The 17,583-nt window shown below is 50.1% G+C and overlaps 1 protein-coding gene and 1 long non-coding RNA gene across 8 annotated transcripts in view; one reads left to right on the top strand and one right to left on the bottom strand.

The window, feature by feature from the left end:
* Window positions 1-17,583, top strand: part of LOC121103475 — a 33,910-nt gene that overhangs the window by 14,301 nt on the left and 2,026 nt on the right. The window contains exon 3 of one of the 2 annotated variants that reach the window (XR_005835728.1): window positions 847-3,701. The exons of the other annotated variant lie outside the window; for it this stretch is intronic. This is a non-coding gene — a long non-coding RNA (uncharacterized LOC121103475). Of the gene's footprint in view, window positions 1-846; window positions 3,702-17,583 lie in introns of those variants that run through there. 2 annotated transcript variants of the gene reach the window in all.
* Window positions 5,248-14,293, bottom strand: LOC103672879 (T-cell-interacting, activating receptor on myeloid cells protein 1-like). Of its 6 annotated transcripts, none has more exons than XR_005835723.1 (6): window positions 14,142-14,290; window positions 8,451-8,486; window positions 8,031-8,321; window positions 7,444-7,740; window positions 5,929-6,188; window positions 5,248-5,578 (listed from the first exon to the last, which is right to left on the bottom strand). XR_005835723.1 is itself a non-coding variant. In XM_040633887.1 (6 exons), the coding sequence occupies exons 1-6, from the start codon at window positions 14,173-14,175 to the stop codon at window positions 6,111-6,113; spliced, it is 1,014 nt and encodes a 337-aa protein (XP_040489821.1). In that variant the 5' UTR covers window positions 14,176-14,293; the 3' UTR covers window positions 5,248-6,110. The 6 variants fall into 6 exon arrangements, 4 of the variants coding, with proteins under 4 accessions (XP_040489821.1, XP_040489822.1, XP_008699800.2 ...); XM_040633887.1 differs by adding an exon at window positions 6,919-7,196 and having other exon boundaries at window positions 5,248-6,188; window positions 14,142-14,293; XM_040633888.1 differs by adding an exon at window positions 6,919-7,196 and having other exon boundaries at window positions 5,248-6,188; window positions 14,096-14,216.

Here is a 17,583-nt window from a genome sequence, read left to right as displayed (position 1 = left end):
AAGCTGCAGCGCGCCCCTTCGTGGGAAGGAGCTAGTGAGGCAGCCTCAGCCTTCAGTGCTAAGACGTTTCTGAGCCCATGTTTTCCATTATGTATTTTCATTCCTTATTTCTCTAAGCAGGACGGAGCTCATCGTGTGGCACCCTAAAACAGATCTCAGGAGCAGACCGTGCTTCTCCCCTATCCCACACAACACCGTCCCACACAACAGCTGTGTGTGTAGGATACTCCGACACTGGGTACACATTGGGCTCCCCGGGGGACTGTGGAAACTCCCAGCACAGATGGTGACATCAAGCAAGGTGGTGGGCTGTGGGGGCCCCAGTGCTCAGGTCCCCCACAAAAACAAGAACAATTAAAAAACACAGCTACAAACGGATGGAAATAGCTCTGGGAAATCTCTGGACTGCAGCGGAAAAGCAGCAGAAATGCTGAGAGCTCAAAAAGCAGGTGTGGCCATGGAGAGACGCGAGGATAGCCTTTGACCTGCAGGCCTGCATCCCCCAGTACAGAGCAGCTGGGCACCCGGGGGGAGACCCCTCGGAGGGGTTGCACCCCTTGGGGGAAGGGAGGATAGGAGAATCCCAGCAAGCCTCACAGTGTTCACCCAACAGTGGTCCCAGCTGCCAGTGGCCCACAGTCTCAGCCACTGGGGTTCGTGGGACTGGAGCTGTCACTGCTGTGGGACTTGCCACCAGGAGCCCCAGCTGCTGCTGTGCCCTGTCGTCTCAGGGCCTGTGCCGCTGCTGTGTCCCCCTCCTCCGAGGCTGGTGCCAGAGACCCATACCCTGGCTCATGGGAGACCTGCACGTGCCCACATGTCAGACGCTTCTGTATCTGCTTTCAGGGCAAAGGCTCCACCACCGCCAGACTAGAAAGGCCGCGAGAGCCCACCACTCCCTCAAACGTGCCCGTATGGTATCGATGTATCAAAGCAGTGCCACCAGAAGCAGCAGGAAAAAGCCAGCAAACACCGTCAGGGAACGCGGTAATTTTCAGGAGCGGACTCCAAGCAGAGAACTCTTAAGTTACCAGAGAAAGAATTTAAAGTAGTGATTTTAAGGACGCTCCCCAGCATTCAAATAACACACGTTGGCAACTCTGGAACTCAGGAAAGCGAGGCATGGAGGAGAGACGTTGGGCAAGAAGCAAGACCCCTGGCCGGACAGAGCCCGGTCTCTGTGCATCCGAGCGCCGGGGCCTGGAGCCTTGTCCCTCCTGCCCCGTCCCTGCAGACAGGCGGTGCCCCCAGGCAGACCCTTCTGCGCTGTAGTGACCCTGCTGGGCGGGCAGGGTGTGCGCCGTTTCGGCTGTTGCCCTAACTCTCTGTAAAGGTGGAGGACACGCACCACACTTGGAGCAAAGTGAGCAGATAGGCGGTGAGAATGGGGCCTCCGTGCACCAGTATGAAGGCTTAGAGAAGGTGCAGACTGCTCTTTGCCCAGAGCTGGTGGAGGATGAGGGTGGAGGAGGGATTGAGGAGTGAGAGTCCAGTTCATATCTGTTGAAAAAAGGTTCTCAGCATCGTGAAGCAGGTCTTACGGGATTCCCACTGGAACTTGGGCCCTTGACCTCCCATCTCCTGCCTGAGGACCACGCAGGGTTCTGAAGCATCCAGACCTCTTCAGTTCCTGCCTCCTCAAGAGCCGCCCTCCTCACCCCTGCAGACACTGCTGGGGGGACCCGGGACCCTCTACTGCCTCCCGAGTGGGGTATCCCTCTGAGGCTCGAGGGCTTCACCCAGCGTGGTTGGAGGAGCATGTTGGTTGGATACACACTTGACCAGCTGGCTTCTTACCTAACTGGGATCTCATGTCAACTGTGCACGTCACCTATACAGTGATAAGAGAGACCATTCTCAGAAGTCTTATCTCACAAGGGGTGGGTGCCTGGGAGCCTGATAACAGGGGCATACGTTCTGTCAAGGACAGAAGAAAACAGGTACCTGCCGTCTTCACTGACCGATGATGGAGAGTTCTCCGTGAGCGATTTCCAGCAGAAATAGCACTGAGCCAGCGAAGGGAGGGATGGTGGAAGGATTCATTCCCCCATGGAAGTAACAGTGATCTTCCCATGCATACACAGCCTCTAATCACTGGGATGGCCCTGCAGATGGTCCTGATTATCCTCACTGCATGGATAAGGAAGTCAGGCCCCAGTTCCTTGTGATGTATTTCAAATGCAGTCACCCGGCGTGTGCAGGAGCGCAGACTCCAGAACACACACGGGGTTCACTCCTGTCCTGGAAACACAGAAGGCCTAAGAATGGAATCCTTTTCATTTTCCTAAGGTGGGGGTCTGACATAAAGAGAGCCCTCTAGACTGTTCTAGAGTCTGGGGATCGGAGAAACGTGGTAAGAACTCAGATCTAGTCATGGTGCCCAAAAACAAGGGGATCGGAGAAATGTGGTAAGAACTCAGATCTAGTCATGGTGCCCAAAAACAAGCCGAGAACCACACACTGTCCTTGTCTGAGGAAACTAGGGTTTTTGGCACCTGCAAGCAGACATCCTGAGCTGTACCCCGTTACATACCCAGGAAATTTTAAAACAACTTTATCGAGATGTAATTCACATAGAATATAATTCGCCCATTTACTGTGTACAATTTATTGGCTTTCCTATATTTGCAGATATGTGCAAACTTCACACAGTCAAATTTAAAACACTTTCATGGCTTTAAAATGACACCCCATTACTCTTCAGTTTTTGTTGCATTTCCCCACCACCACCATCTCCAGCCCTAAACAACGACTAACCTACTTTCTCTGTGGGTTTCCCTATTCTGAATGGAATTGTCTACTGTGTGGTCTTTTGTGACTGGTGTTTCACTTACCATGATGAGCTACTCTTCTTTCACGTCTTTAGAATTTCCCCTACTCGGCATCTGTTCAGTCATCCCAAGGACATTTCTGTTTTGAAGACGCCATACTTGTATACATCTTAATTTCCTGTTATAACACAGGGGAAACAGTCATGACTTTAGAGGGAGACGAGCTGGGCTTGCATTTTGACCGTTCTGCTCATTCTCTGGCCTTGAGCAGGAACCCTCAGCTGTTGGTCCCAGGGTCCTCATTTAACCTGTGGGCCTAATTCCCACCATGCAGGACTGTTTGCAAGGGTCAGAGTGGTAGTTCCCACAAGGTGGAATATGAACCACAGGTGCTCAAGGAGATGATTGCAGACAACACAGTGACACAGTATCCTATAGCTTTGATCCCAGCATCAGAAAGTTATTACCGTTTCAATCAACCCCTTCTGATTACATCAAGGAGAGAAGATCCATTTACGGCAGACTTTAGAACAACTTTATCTCTGGCTCATCACCCTTTATAGCTAGGAAGTAGTTGGCCATGGGCTCAGAAACCTGACAACAGCATAAGGCTAAAATGCTCTAACATTTTCTGCCTTTCCATAGTATTATATATTTATATTCTCCTTAATCAGGTAGGTGACACTGCATTATTAAACTAGTGCTAAGTAGTTTCCATTTTCAAATAAATAGCATATTATTTAAAGAAAAAATGTTGACTCACTGTCAGTAAATTATCAAATAAGTAAAGGTGGTGTAGGCTTAGCATACCATCATGAATGTGGAGTGTACATATTTGAATATTGGAGAAAACTTGAGTGGTGGATGGGTGTATAGCCTTCAGCATGGGTCCTGACGTGTGAAGCAATCATTAAAAACAAGCCGACGTTATTTCTTTTGTATTCTTCATACCTCTTAATCTGTCAGTCCACCCTCATCTTGAATCCCAACACACCATCCTAAGGAACTTACCAAAGTAGAGGAGGAAAGGAGTTCTAGGGTCATACTGGCCCTGCAGCCTGCTCTAAGGGCCCTTCTTCAGCTCTGCAACCACGGGGCGGAGGGAAGCTCCGTGTGGGTGGTGACCTCTTTCCTCCAACCTTTCCCTTCCTTCCTCTCGCATGACCCACAGTTTTTGTGTCACACCCACATTCAGGAAATGAAAACCAGGTAATGTGACATAAAACATTCTGAAAATGACAGAATTTTAAGTATGGAGAACAAGCCAGTGGTTGTGATGGTGTTGGGGAGAGAGGTTGGGTAAGGGACACTGTGAGGAACATCTTTATGGTGATAGACTACCTCAGTATGTTGATTGTGCCAGTGGCCAGATGAATCTAAACGTGATAAAATGATGTAGAACCCTACACACTCTACTAGGGTCAGCTTTTTGGTTTTGATATTGTGGTGGACATTTCATGCAACCATTGGAGAAGCTGAGTGCAGGGTACAAGTATCTGTACTGAGTTTGCAACTTCCTGTGAATCGAATGATTTCAAAATAAAAATAGTATCTGACTGAAGAGGAAACAGTCTAAAGTAGACGTGCGCAGTCACACGTTACGGAGCGGGAACATCACGAAGGCTCTTCCATGCATGGCCAAGGCAGAGACTGTAGCAAGAAGTGGTTATAGACCGAGCAGCTGGGATCTGTTTGCTGTGCCACACCCGTGCTGGCTCTAAGTCCAGAGTTCTGTCCATTTCAAGCACTCTTGACCAAATAGCGATGAAAGGGGTCTGTTCTCAGGAAGAACCATGAGTGTTACTACTCATTGGGTGGAAGGGACAGAAAAATTCTCCTGTAGCCTGAGCCTACCAGAGTGTCCACACTGAGAAAGCCTGCCACAAGATATGCAGCCCAGGAGAAGCTCCTGTCTGCCTCCAGCACCCTGAAGCAAGACTCATCTACCATCTGATGAAAGCCAGTCTAACAAGGAAGCAGATGAAATGAAGAATTAACATCGGCAAGAATCGTCTTTACTGCGATCAGACCTGGGTTTTTATAAGTGTATTTCCTGGGTTATTGGAGAGGAGAAAACAGTTCTAAAATAAGAGTGAGTATTTGTGAAAAAGAACAAGGTTATTAACAAGCAACAACAGATCTTGAAAATTAAAATACTGAGGATCACCTTTTACACCTGCACCAGAAGATGAGGACACACTGGGTGCACCTCGGGAGCACTTGATGCTATGGAACGGAGAGGAGGTCTCCCCAAATTAGGTAAAATGTTGGGACTATGTGAAATAAAATTTAAAAGATGTGTGTGATAAAATGGAACTTTAAATGCTTGACTAATTGCTGGTCCAGAAGCACAAAATAGACAATGGAGAGAAGTCAATAATATGCAGAAAGCAGTGTTTTCCCCGCTTTTCAGTGGAATAACGGTTCCTACGGAAGTGACTACACAGGTTACCCAGCCAGACTCTGAAGCTTTAAGTATTTTTTCAAGTCATTCACATTTATTAGGTGACAGTGTCTTTATGCTCCAGCTTGTCCTCTGCCCCAGGTGAAGCTACAGCGGGAGGGAAGCCATCTTTTGTCCTCGAGTGGTTCTTCATAGAGCTAAGAATGCAGGTTCCACGGGACTGTTAAGAATCAGCAGGGGGGGGCGCCTGGGTGGCACAGTGGTTGGGCGCCTGCCTTCGGCTCAGGGCGTGATCCTGGTGTTATGGGATCGAGCCCCACATCAGGCTCTTCCGCTATGAGCCTGCTTCTTCCTCTCCCACTCCCCCTGCTTGTGTTCCCTCTCTTGCTGGCTGTCTTTATCTCTGTCGAATAAATAAATAAAATCTTAAAAAAAAAAAAAAAGAATCAGCAGGGCTCTCCACCGACACTCATCCTTCCCTGGGCAGCCAAGGGTAAGGGTAGTACAGACCTAAGGTAAGGAGAAGAAGGGAGAGGAAGAATACTATGTCCTTGGCCTCCAAACACAGGCTCTCCACCAGGGGACCCACCCCACTCCCTTCCTCCACATCCAGGGGTGTTGGCAAAAGTACAATAATGCTTGCTATCTTCTTCCAAAATGATTGGGGCTTCAACTGCTCTTTAATGGGTAAGAGAAACGGTGCTAAATGTTCCCACAATGAACAGGACAGTCCCATATGGTGAAATATCCCACCAAAAATGCCGTTTGTGCCCATGTCGAGAAACACAAGAAGTCCTGTGGTAGAGTTTGGGGTTGAGAGAACCTTGTGTCACTACGCCTGCCCATGAACAAGAGAGGCCTTCGGCTGTTTTATGCACATCCACGTGGAGACTCCTTCTGGCTGCACCAGGCTTCCACCACAAGAGCCCCCATAATCACCACAGTGATGACAGCCAGACCCAGCCGGACGAGGTTGCCCGTGGTGTAATCCTCCGACATGGCACCTGGGGTTGCTGGGAGAGAGAAGAGGATGAGCACCAGGCGGGAAGGAGCACCCCTCCTTCTCCCGTGGATCTGCCCACTGTGGCTCTCCTGCACCTGCTTGTGCTTCCTGGCCAGTGGTCAGCTGGACCGTCACTGACGTTGTAATCACTGAATACAACGTGGGGTTTCCTGAGAGTTGTAGTGGGTCTCCCTTTGTCTTCTTTCCTTTGAATTCTCTCGTCTTACCTCTCTTCCTTCATTTCTTTGCTCTTCATCTCATTTCCACCCTCCCGCACTGCCCTTTCCCCTTCTCCCTCCTTGTGGTAGGAATCGGGCTTAGGGGCAATCCCCAAACCCAAAGTTGCTGCACAGAGAATACAAGTCATTCAGTGACTGCGTCTGTTCCCCTCCTCATAGCGAAGACTTAGTGCCGCCAGTGAGCCCAAGAAAATTCAGGCTTAGTAGCCGAGCCTGGGGACCACGTGCATTTCATTTCAGCTTCACCCAAGAAGAGCTAGGGCTCGCCACTGGCCCTGGTTCCTAGAGAACCTGCGTTTGAATCTTCCCGCTCGCCCGTGCCGTGAGTGCAGAGTTCGTGTCCGAACCCATCAGCGACAAGGTTCCCTGGAGACAGAGTCCGTGGGGACAGACCGTGATGACCCCACCAAGCCCAGGATGCCCTCCACACCTCTCGGCACTGCCCGCCCGGACCTTGCTTCCCAACTAAGAACGTTCGCTGACCACAGCGCACACGCAGACCTTTGCAACACTGAGGAAGCGGGGTGTAGCACCCAGTGAAGCAACGTTCCGCCAAACACAGATCAGTTTAGAAGATAACTGGATCTGCGCCACAGAAGCAGGCGGCTGGGGGAGCAGCGTGTCCTGAGAGTGAGAACGGGACCGCGTGAAGGTGCCGTCAGCAGGAGGACCCGCCGCTCTCAGGGATGCCCAGGAGGGGCGCTGGTGGTGGCGGGATGCACGTTTGGAAGGACAACCTGAGAAATTCTCCAAGAATGCGAAGCAACAAAGGCCAAACACTAGAAACGGGAAGGAGAGATTTAAAAAGGAGATGATCGGGAAAGTGAAGGAGAGACAGGGATCAGAAAGTAACAGAAGAAATGCTCTTCAGTTCAAAAACAAACATGCACACCTTAAACTAATACAGTGTTACAAGTCAGTTATAGGTCAAAAAACTGGAGAAAGCAATAAAGTAGCCAAAATAAAAACAAGCTTATCAAGACACTAATTAAATTTTAAATGTCCTAAGAATCATGCAAGCCTCACCTGTCACCCGGACCGCGAGACGATCACTCGGGTGCGAGGCCCAGAAAGGAGCCTTCATCAGGAAGTACACACAGCTGTAGTTCCCGGTGTCACCGACTGTCACAGTCCGGAGGGAGAAGTCTGTCTCCTTCCCTGCTGGAGTCTGGACCTGTATGGGCCCCGCTGCTCCCGCCTTCAGTAGAGCGAACATTACAGGTGCCAAATTATTGTCTGGCCTCTGGCACTGCAGGGTCACGGTGTCTCCTGCAGTTGCCTCACCCCTTCGGTGGGCTTGGAGGGAAGGTTTAGGGAAATCTCCTGGAAGAGAAGGAGGGCCCCAAGGTCACGGGGAGAAGCCCGGGGTCCCCCACCCACCTTGTTCTCCCGGCAGGGCTTCCCGCCAAGTAGGGGAAACAACAGCTCCCTGGTCTCACTGTCTTCCCACTCTGACTGCAGGAAGGAGACTTTCCCTACAAACCCTGGCTGAACCTGAGCCAGGTCATTCTGTTCTGGGTTTCTCCATCTCCCCTTGCCCCCTCCCTCCCGCGGATTCCTCACCCACACCTGTCCCTGCAAGACCCTGTGTCACTCCGAGGCACCCTCCTCACCTGTCACCAGCAGTAGGAGGATGTCACTGGGCTGTGAAGTTATGTGCGGGCGCTCTCGTCTGTAGTACTCACAGGTGTACTGTCCAGCGTTGAAGCTTTTTAGGTCAGTGAGACGGAATTCAGCCAGGCCCACTGTGGATGCCTGTGATGGCACGGACTCCACAAAAGTGCTTCCCTTTCTGAGAACAAAGTTGACATTCTTGGTAGAAGTCTGGCACTGCAGCGTCACATTACTCTTGGGAGGCATCACCGAGCTGGGCCAGGCTCTGAGGGAGGGCTTGGGAAGGGAGTCTGGAAGGAAGTAGAGTTCAGGATGGGATTTGGTGGCCTGTCTGCTCTCAGGAAACCCCCTGAAGGAAAGAGAAGGGATACGGGGAGTTTGGAGTGAAGGAGAGGGAGGGTCTGACCGAAGGAACTCACCATCAGCCGTCCTGCTTCCTTGGCCAGCACACAGCCCTGCAAGAGAACCGTCCATGAGACATGAGCGACCACCTGGAGACACGTCCCCAGGGGTCTCCCTGGGGGCTGCCTCTGAGCTCGGACCCTGGAGGTCAGTACTCTGGGGCTTCTTGTCTCCCCACACTGGACTCAGTGCAGCTCTGCTCTCAGCTGCTGCCCTGTGTCTCCCAGAAGGTCTCCTGTGCGGCTCACTCCTCCCACAGCCCCAGGATCTGTCCTGGTTCTACAGATGTCCACAAGCCCCTCTGTTCTCAGCTTCTGTCCTGAACCACTCAGTCTGGTGTTTCTGTCAAGCTGGTATTACAGTTTGTGGACCCCCCACCTCACCCTGGGGTATAGAAGGCAGGAATCTTGAGAACGATGTGGGAGCACAGGACTTGAATGTAACCCTAGGCCAGGTCTGAAGTTGTTTGAGACCCTGAGTGGACCCTAGGATCTGCTGACAGCCTCGCCTGTGCCGGAGGAACCCCCTTGCTGAAGGCTGCTTGGTGCTTTGAGTGACATGAACTAAGATACATTTGTTTTTAACTGAGAGAGCTCATAGAAGCTTATGGACCTCATGCCATGGGAGACACTGGATGTCACTATCTGTGAGCAGCTGCAAGGTGGAGACTGTGTTCTTCACCTCCGCATCCCCATTGTCTGTGCAGGTCCTGGACCATAGTAGGACCTCAACAAATGCACACGGACCAGCTGACGAGATGCCCGTGTAAGCACAGCTCAGCTTTTACAAGGATGTGAAAAGATGCAACGTCACCCTAACTTCCCCACCCTCCTCCCGCCATGCCAGCTCCATTTCCAGACCTCACCAGGTCACCCGTGTCCACTTGTGAGTGAGGGTTTGCTCAGAGATGGAGTGAGCTCTGTCCCTGGACAAGGCTATTAAGTCAACCTCAGCCTTTCATCTGATGACTTTCTGAGCCCATCTTTGCCATGATCTTTTTTCCTCTTTTGATACTCCAAGCAGGACAGAGGTTACTGCTTGGTCCTCTGAAACTAGCCTCAGGGAATCCATGTGGATGTCCCAGAAAGGGGAAGACATCCCCACCTCCCCTGTCCCCCACACAGGTGCTTCTGTAGGGTACTCCAGCCTGGTTGTCCTTAGCCTTGGTTACACATTGTGCTCCCCTGGGGGGCGGCGGTGGTTCAGGAGCCCTGGGCACAGCCCAAACCACAAAAGCCTTGAATCAGAATCACTTGGAATGGGGCTCAGGCACCAAACTTTCGAAATCTCCTGGGTGATACAAGTATTCAGCTGAGTCACCAAACCGAGAAAAACATTTCTCAAGGCTGCAGCATACGTATTTGAAATCTGGTGGCATAGAAAGCAACTTGCAAGTGAGAGTGGATATGTGCATCTCTGGCCATCACAGACGTCCTGCCATTAATGCCCAGCTGCGGTAGAATCAGTTTCGCCTGAGTTCTAAGATCTCTTTAAAAATAACATCAAGCCTGTTTATAGAATTTATTGGAAGAGAGAGATTTCTCTAACTCCACAGATACTGGTTGGACCTATGTTTCTAAGAAATTTACTCTTTTTTTTTTTTTTTTTGGCCTCTGTGAATGAAACAGTTTTGTGTCTTAGTAGTGAAGGGGGGGGGGAGTTACCAGGCCTTTGTGCTAAGATTGCATGGGCCAGTCAAAAATATTATACTCCACGGTTTTGAGAAAGAAAAGTGATAAATAGCCAAAAAGTGGAAAGACCCACGTGTCTCCCAGAGGATACATGGATAGAGACCAGGTAGGTGGTCTGTGTAGACAGGGCAGTACTATTCTGCCATAAAGAGGAATGGAATTCTGATACATGCTACAGCATGAGTGGACTTGGAAAACATTATTCTGTGTGAAATTAGCCAAAGGCAGAAGGACAAATACTATATGATTCCACTTACACGAAGTACCTAGAATAGGCAAATTCATGCAGGCAGAACATAGAGGTTATCAGGAGGCTGGGGAGAAAGAGAGGAAAAACGCTTACTGATTAACGAGTACAGCGTTCATGTTGGGGAAGATGAGGAAGCGTGGGCGAAGGCTGCACATCATTGTGAATGCATTGAAATCCCACTGAACCAGATACTTGGAATTAAGAGGATAAGTGTTATTTACATGTATTTTACCACAATAAAACGGAGCATAATGGATGTGTTGAAGTTATTGAAAGGAAAACTCTCACAGTCAGTGAATCCAGAGAGAACGGAAGAAGGAGAAATGTGGGCAGAGCACATGTCCGTGGACACCTGAGTGCATTAGAAGTGCCCGTGCCTGGGAAGCAGCATGGTCTGGAGTCTGGACGGAGCCTGGTCTGTGAGCACTGAAGCCCTGGGAGCCCAGATCTTTGTTCATCCTGCCGTGCTTGACAAAGAGGAAGAGGAACCCACAGCACAGAGCCTGTCCCCTGCTGACTGACCACGCTGAGTGGGCAGTAGGAGTCACTTCTCTCTGCATAACCGGTGACAGACCGTCCATGAGTAGCAGTCTTGTGTCGTGGTGAGGAGCAAAGTGAAGGGCGAGAGCTCAAGGACTTCCCTGTGAGAGCCTGTAAATTCTCAGGGACTCAGAAAGTCTCTGGGCTGTGTGAGATGCCCAGAGAAGGTGGGAGTCTGCGAATAAATTCTCGATGGCATGGAACACCTGACGAGGGGATTGGGATTAGGGCTAAGAAGTCCTCGTGGGCGCTCTCTTGGCTCACGGGGCATTCTGGGGCCTATGAAAATTTGGAGCTTTTGCAATCCCAAGCCCCTCCTCCATCGGCCCTCTCCTGCACTCCCCCAGACAGTCGGGTCGGAACGGCTTTGAGGGGGTGTTGTGAGGGATGTCGGGGGGGATGTAAGGAACGCTCTGTGGGGCAGCCTGACATCTTGGGATAAGAGAACTGTGGTGGTAGGTAGGCAGGTTTAGCAAAAAGACCTGGTAATGTCCGCCGTTTCACTGCTAAGAAGCAAAACCTATTTCACATGGGGTAAAAAAAGAAATCTTTTAGAAACGCGGGTCTAATCCCTTCAGTGGCCTGTGCTCTGGTAGCATGAGGCGGGTTGAGGGCTTGGTAGATAGCAGTGGGACACACCCTCAGGTCACAAGGGACTTAGCATCTGCTCCCAGGCCCCAGCACATCTCCTGTGATCTCATCTCGGTCTTCATCAGGACACTGCTCGGAGGCCTCGTTGCTTAGGGGAGAACAGGAAGTCCACTAGGAGAGACTCACTATCTCTCAAAGACAAACACGGAGAAGAGAAGGTTAATCTGGGACGCCTGGGTGGCTCAGTCGGTGAAGCGTCTGTCTTCGCTCAGGTCATGATCCCAGTGTCCTGGGATTGAGTCCTGCATCCAGCTCTCTGCTCAGTGGGGAGCCTGCTTCTCCCTCTGCCTGCTGCTCCCCTTGCTTGTGCTCTCCCTCTCACGCACAAATAAATAAAATCTTTACAAAGAGAAGGTTAATCTCACTGACGTGAGGAAGATCAGGAACCTTCGAAAGGTGGAAACAAGCCAGGGGACCACCCACAGGTGCACAGATAAACAAAACGTGATCCCTACATAAGCAGAATAGTACTCAGCCATGAAAGGAGTGAAAATCTCATGCGCGTGTCCAGGGAACTCTCTGGAAGGGGTGCTAGTGGAGTCGTGCCTAACTCAGCTAGAGGAGGTTGGATGTTGCAAGTAATAGCAAACAGGAAAAGATCATGTTTTTGAGCATGGACGGTCATGCGTGCTTGAACCTGACTGTGAAAGTAACTCTGAAAGATGAGGGAACTTGGAACTAGGGACATGCGTTCCCCAAGGCCCCGCAAGGACTGTGTGCAGGAGCAGAGTCCTCAGAACTACGCGGTGTTCACGAGTCCCCGCGTTCTCTGTCAGCACGCTCAGGCGTGTTTTCCCAAGGCGAGCCTCTGACGTTAGGGGCGCTCTGGGGAGGAGCCTGAAGTCTCTGGATCAGAGTACAGTGGCGTTAGCAAGAAGCCGGGTGCAGAGGGCCTCGCGGAGGCGAGACCTCCTCCCCTGACGTTTTGTGGATATCGAGCTTTGCTGGTTTCTGGAAACCAGTTCATTCTGAGGTACAATTCTGCACCGTAACTGGGGACATTCTGAACCACTCCTGTCTACCTCCTCAGGCTTTTTCCAACCCGAGTCCTTTCAAACACGCCTAGAAGGCTCCATACCATGGACCCCGTGTAGGTGTCCCTCTTGATTTAACACTGTGGCTGAGTGGAGATGTTTTTGGAGCTCAGCAGTTCTGGGTTGAGATTTGGCTCCCCGTGAGACTGGCACAGGGGGTAAACCTGTGTAATCCGAGGCAAACCTCTTCCCTTTGCAGACTCAAATTCAATTCCTCATCTATAAAAGTGGACCCCATTCTTTCTTGCGGGGTTTCTTTCTTTCTTTTTTTTTTGAAGGGGTGGATCAGAGTGGTAGTTCCCAAATGTGGAATACACCCCATCTTATGTGTGATGATTTTAGGTGGAAGGAAGGACGATCAGAGCACTACATGGGGGCGCCTGGGTGGCACAGTTAAGCCTCGGGTTCTTGGTTTCGGCTCAGGTTGTGATCGCAGTGTTGTGGGATCGAGCCCCACATAGGGCTCTGTGCTCAGGGTGGAGTTGGCTTGAAAGCTCCTCCCCCTCTCCCCTCCACTCTTGCGCATATCCATGAGGGGTCTGTCTCTCTCTCAAATAAATAAATCTTTAAAAAAAAGTGCTACGTGATCACATGCAGTAAGCACTCCTGTAGAGCCTCTGGTTATGTCACCAAGAAAGCCCCCTTGAAGCTAGCCTCTGATACATATGGATTGTGGCTAATTGCCTCTATTTTATTTTTTTAAAGATAATATTTATTAATTTGTTAGAGCATAAGCAGGGGGAGCAGCAGGCAGAGGGAGAAGCAGGCTCCCCACTGAGTGAGGAGCCCATGTGGAGCTCTATCCCAGGACCCTGGGATCGTGACCTGAGCCGAAGGCAGACGCTCAACCAAGTAAGCCACCCAGGCGTCCTGTGGCTAACTGTCTTTACAGCAAAGAACTAGCAGGTCTCAGGCTCAGAAGCTTGACGAGGACCAGGGTATAGTTATAACATCCTAACATTGTTTCCTTATCGCTGCACTTTCTTTATCATTCTTGTATTTGACCTGGATTTTTATTCATAGTATGGAGAGTTTGTATTGTAAGCGCTTTTCTTTAAGCTGAGTCTGTATTAAAAACAAAACGCGTGAAGCCTATAAAGTACAGGTGGCAGGGGCGCCTGGGTGGTGCAGTCGTTAAGCGTCTGCCTTTGGCTCAGGGCATGATCCTGGTGTTATGGGATCGAGCCCCACATCAGGCTCCTCCGCTAAGAGCCTGCTTCTTCCTCTCCTATTCCCCCGGCTTGTGTTCCCTCTCTTGCTGGCTGTCTATCTCTGTCAAATAAGTAAATAAAATCTTAAAAAAAAAAAAGTACAGGTGGCAAAGGCGTTCAGCAGAAATCATGAACTTGGAATGAGAGTAATTGAAATTTCTAAAGCATTGGTTTAGAGGTAACCTATGCATTGCCCTCAGGGAGATTTCTGGTATATAGTATGCTGTCGATAAACCAAAGTCGATGTTATATTTTCTCTCCCCAACCCCAGTCCAGACCTCTTACCAGCTCTGTTCTCTGTGGTCCCAACGTGTTGCCCCTGGACACTTACTGAGACAGAGGAGTGGCAGTAGCCTAGGGATCATGGCAGCATGTCACTCTCCGGCGCCTTTCTTGGGTTGTGTCGTCCGCAGGTGGGCAAGGAACTGGGCTGGCCACAGCCTGGCCCTGTATCTAGAGTGTAGGAAGTAACAGTTTTTCTGACTTTTCAGTTCCTCCTTCCGCACTGTGTTCTGAAAACGTTGTTGATGCTGCTGATTGCAACATAGTCCTTGCACACTGGGCTTCAAGGATGTGGTTCACAGAAAGTCCTCATCTGTCTCAGATTTCAGGCATCAAACATGTGACTCCCCCCGCAGATGCCTGAGGCTTGAGCCTGAAGGGTTCCTCGGAGGAGATGAAGGTACTTCACTGATGAGAGTATTGGAAAATCCTGGATGCTCAGGTTGCTAGACATTGCCCACTGTCTTTTTTTTTTTATTATTTAAGATTTTATTTATTTATTTGAGACAGAGAGCAAGCGAGCAAGAGAGAGCATGAATGGGGGGGGGGTGGGCAGAGGAAGAAGGAGAAGCAGACTCCCCAACTGAGCAGGGAGCCTGATGTGGGGCTCGATCCCAGGGTGCTGGGATCATGACCTGAGCCGAAGGCAGATGCTTAACCGACTGAGCCATCCAGGTGTCCCAACATTGCCCAGTGTCTTAAGAGCTGAGGACTACGGCCAAATAGTTCCTTTTTTTTTTTTTTTTAAAGTGAACTCTATGCCCATCGTGGGTCTCAAACTCACAACCCCAAGATCAAGAGTTGCATGCTGTACTGACTGAGCCAGCCAGGAGTCCCACCAAATAGTTCTTTTACTAACTATGCCAGTGAGGTTCAGTTGCTAAAGCAGACTTGTAGGACCCAAATATTGTATGTTGCAGGAGAAGAATGTCTAGCATTACAATGAGTGTGTGAATCCCAGGCGAAAAGGATCTCTCTCCTTTCTCACAGCGTCCTAGACGGGCTTTCTCTCTTGAGTCAGGACTCACTGGCATGTTCACAAAGCCCCTCAGAAGCAGGAAACCCAAAACAGATCCTTGGCTGGAGTTTCTTATTCCGTGATGGGCCTGTGGCAGAGCCCTCTGGAGGGTCTCACAGGAGCCGGTGTAAATCAGCATTCCCACATTTACCGGTAAATAATGCTGAGAAGCTGGCACAGAGCTCTCCAGAGCTGCCTGGACCCATGGTTACAGAGCAACATTGTTAATCAGTAGGTTTCATTCCATGAGCCGAGGTTGGTGTCGTGGGGTACATTTTTATGTCAGCAAAATAGCTCAGACCAATTCCTGCCAGAATGAACCTCACAGCACGCTGCTTGAGTAACCATCATGCATGGGCACTGTGCCAAGTTCTTCAGGATTTGCAGTGACTTTTGGGAAGCCATGGTCTCTATACCCCAAATCATTTTTGTGTCCTGGAAAAGCTGTGTGTGACTCATAGGCTCTTACTTTGCTAGGAAATGAAATTATCAGGAAGTTTGAAATGACCACATTCTATTCTTTTTTCACTGCCCTCACTGATTTTGTCTCTAGGTAGGAAAAAGTGTCACTGCAACTTAAAAATGTAAATTCTGGTTACCTACATTTTGACCAACTTGCTGAGTTCACGATGCAGGTGAACCGTTGTGCTTCCTGCCAAGTTGTAGTTGGTAAAATTCAGGCGCAGGGGCAGATTAACTGGAAATACAATAAGTGAGGGGCAGCAGGGCTGGTTCCCTTGTGCAAAGACATAGAGGTGGGAGAGGCAGGTGCAGGAGTTGGAACCCAGCTCTGTCTCAGAAGCCCATTCCCTTTCCAGAAAACCATCTGAAGTGCCCCCAGCAGTGGTGAAGGTTCCTCCTTGTCTCAGGTCTGTTGTGTGGAAGGGTGCACACGAGGGCGTCAGCGTTTTGGTTGTCTGTTGCTGTGTAACAACATTACCACAAACACAGTGGCTGTAGCAACACACCTTCACTGTCTCATAGTTTCTGGGGCCAGGAAGCCAAGCTCTGCTGAGCAGGATCCTCTGTGGGCTGCAGTCAGCATGTCAGCCAGGGCAGGGGTCTAATCTGAAAGTTCAGCTGGGGAAGGAGCCACTTCCCAGCTGCAATGCAGTTCGGACTCGAACCACCCAGAGTTAGCACAGACTTCACAGGCTGTGGGCCCTCAAGCCTGTCCTCACTGCAGGCACTAGCTGCAGGCTTGGGTGTTTCCGAGTCACCTGCACCTCTGAACCAATGTCCTAAAATTTTGGAGGGCCCTGCTACTCCTGTCAGGTTCATTAATTTGCTAGAATCACTCAAAGAATTAAGGAAAGCACTATACTTAGATTATAGTTTTTATTACAAAGTATAAAAAATCAAGACCACCTAGATGAAGAGATACACGGGGGGAGGTCTGGGAGGACGCCCAAAGCAAAGTTTCTTATATTCTCAGGATGTGTCACCAACCAGGAAGCTACCTGAATGTCCAGCGTTTTCATCAGGATTTCCTCACATAGGTGTGATTGATTGAATCATTGCCCTCATGACTGACTCTGTCTCCAGCCTCCTCTCATCCCCAGAAGTCAAGGCTGTAACCCTGTAATCACATGGTTGGTCTTCCTGGCATCTCCAGCCCCCATCCTGGGTCGTCTCACTGACATAGACCCAGGTGTGGTACAAAGCACTTACCGTGAATAACAAAGATGTTCCTTTACACCAGAGATTCCAAGCACTTGGAGATTACCTCCCAAGAACCAAGGGCAAAGACCAGCCACATTCTTTATTATACAACACAAGCCCACATGCTTGTTGGCAGGAGTCAGTTCCTTAGTGGCTGGAGACTATTCTCGGTTCCTTGCCAAGTGGGCTTCTCCAAAATGGGGAGCTCATGTCATCATGCCAGTGCACAATCACGAAGGCAGGAAAGGGCCTGCTGTCTGGATGGTATTCGTCATTAACCGCTGAAGCGACACCCTGTCTCCTTTGCTATATTCTGTAGGTTAGAAACAAGTCTCCAAAACCAGGGGAGGGGATTACACAGGGCCACGAGTACCAGGAGTGAGAATAATCGGACGTCACAGGCCACAAGGAAGGCTCACTCAAGCCCACAAACTTGTGTAAGGTTACGGGGGCAGTTTTGTGGAGAGAAGGGAGTGGGACAGAACAATGGCAGTCAAGAAGGGCACTGAGCACTTGTCCAGAAGGAAGCAGGAAGTGGGACAGCCCCTCTGGAAAACTGCTCAGAAGTGTCTAATGAAATGAAGCATACACCCGTTCTTTGACCCAGCCGTCCCATTATTTATAATCCAGGGAAAGGCCTGCGTGTGTGCCTGTGTATACAAAGACATAGCTAAGAGTGTGCACGCAACTTGACCCATAGAAGCCTCAGCCTGAAAGCGACCAAATGTCCTCCCACTGGAGAGCAGATCAACAAATTGTGGCACAGGCTTGCAACGGAGTAATACTCAGCAATAAAAAGGGAAGAAGGCAT

The sequence above is a fragment of the Ursus maritimus genome, unplaced genomic scaffold (genome assembly GCF_017311325.1).
Source record: "Ursus maritimus isolate PB19 unplaced genomic scaffold, ASM1731132v1 scaffold_19, whole genome shotgun sequence".
Classification (NCBI taxonomy): Eukaryota; Metazoa; Chordata; class Mammalia; order Carnivora; family Ursidae; genus Ursus; species Ursus maritimus.
Note: the sequence above shows the minus strand (reverse complement) of the source record. Positions and strands in the feature narration are given on the sequence as shown.

Coding starts and splice junctions, on each gene's coding strand:
- LOC103672879 (XM_040633887.1), bottom strand. CDS start 14,175: ATGATCCCTAGGCTACTGCCACTCCTCTGTCTCA. Junction 7,741..8,030: donor CCTCCTACTGCTGGTGACAG/GTGAGGAGGGTG, acceptor CTTCTCTTCCAG/GAGATTTCCCTAAACCTTCC. Junction 6,189..6,918: donor GCTTCCTCAGTGTTGCAAAG/GTCTGCGTGTGC, acceptor TCTCTCTCCCAG/CAACCCCAGGTGCCATGTCG.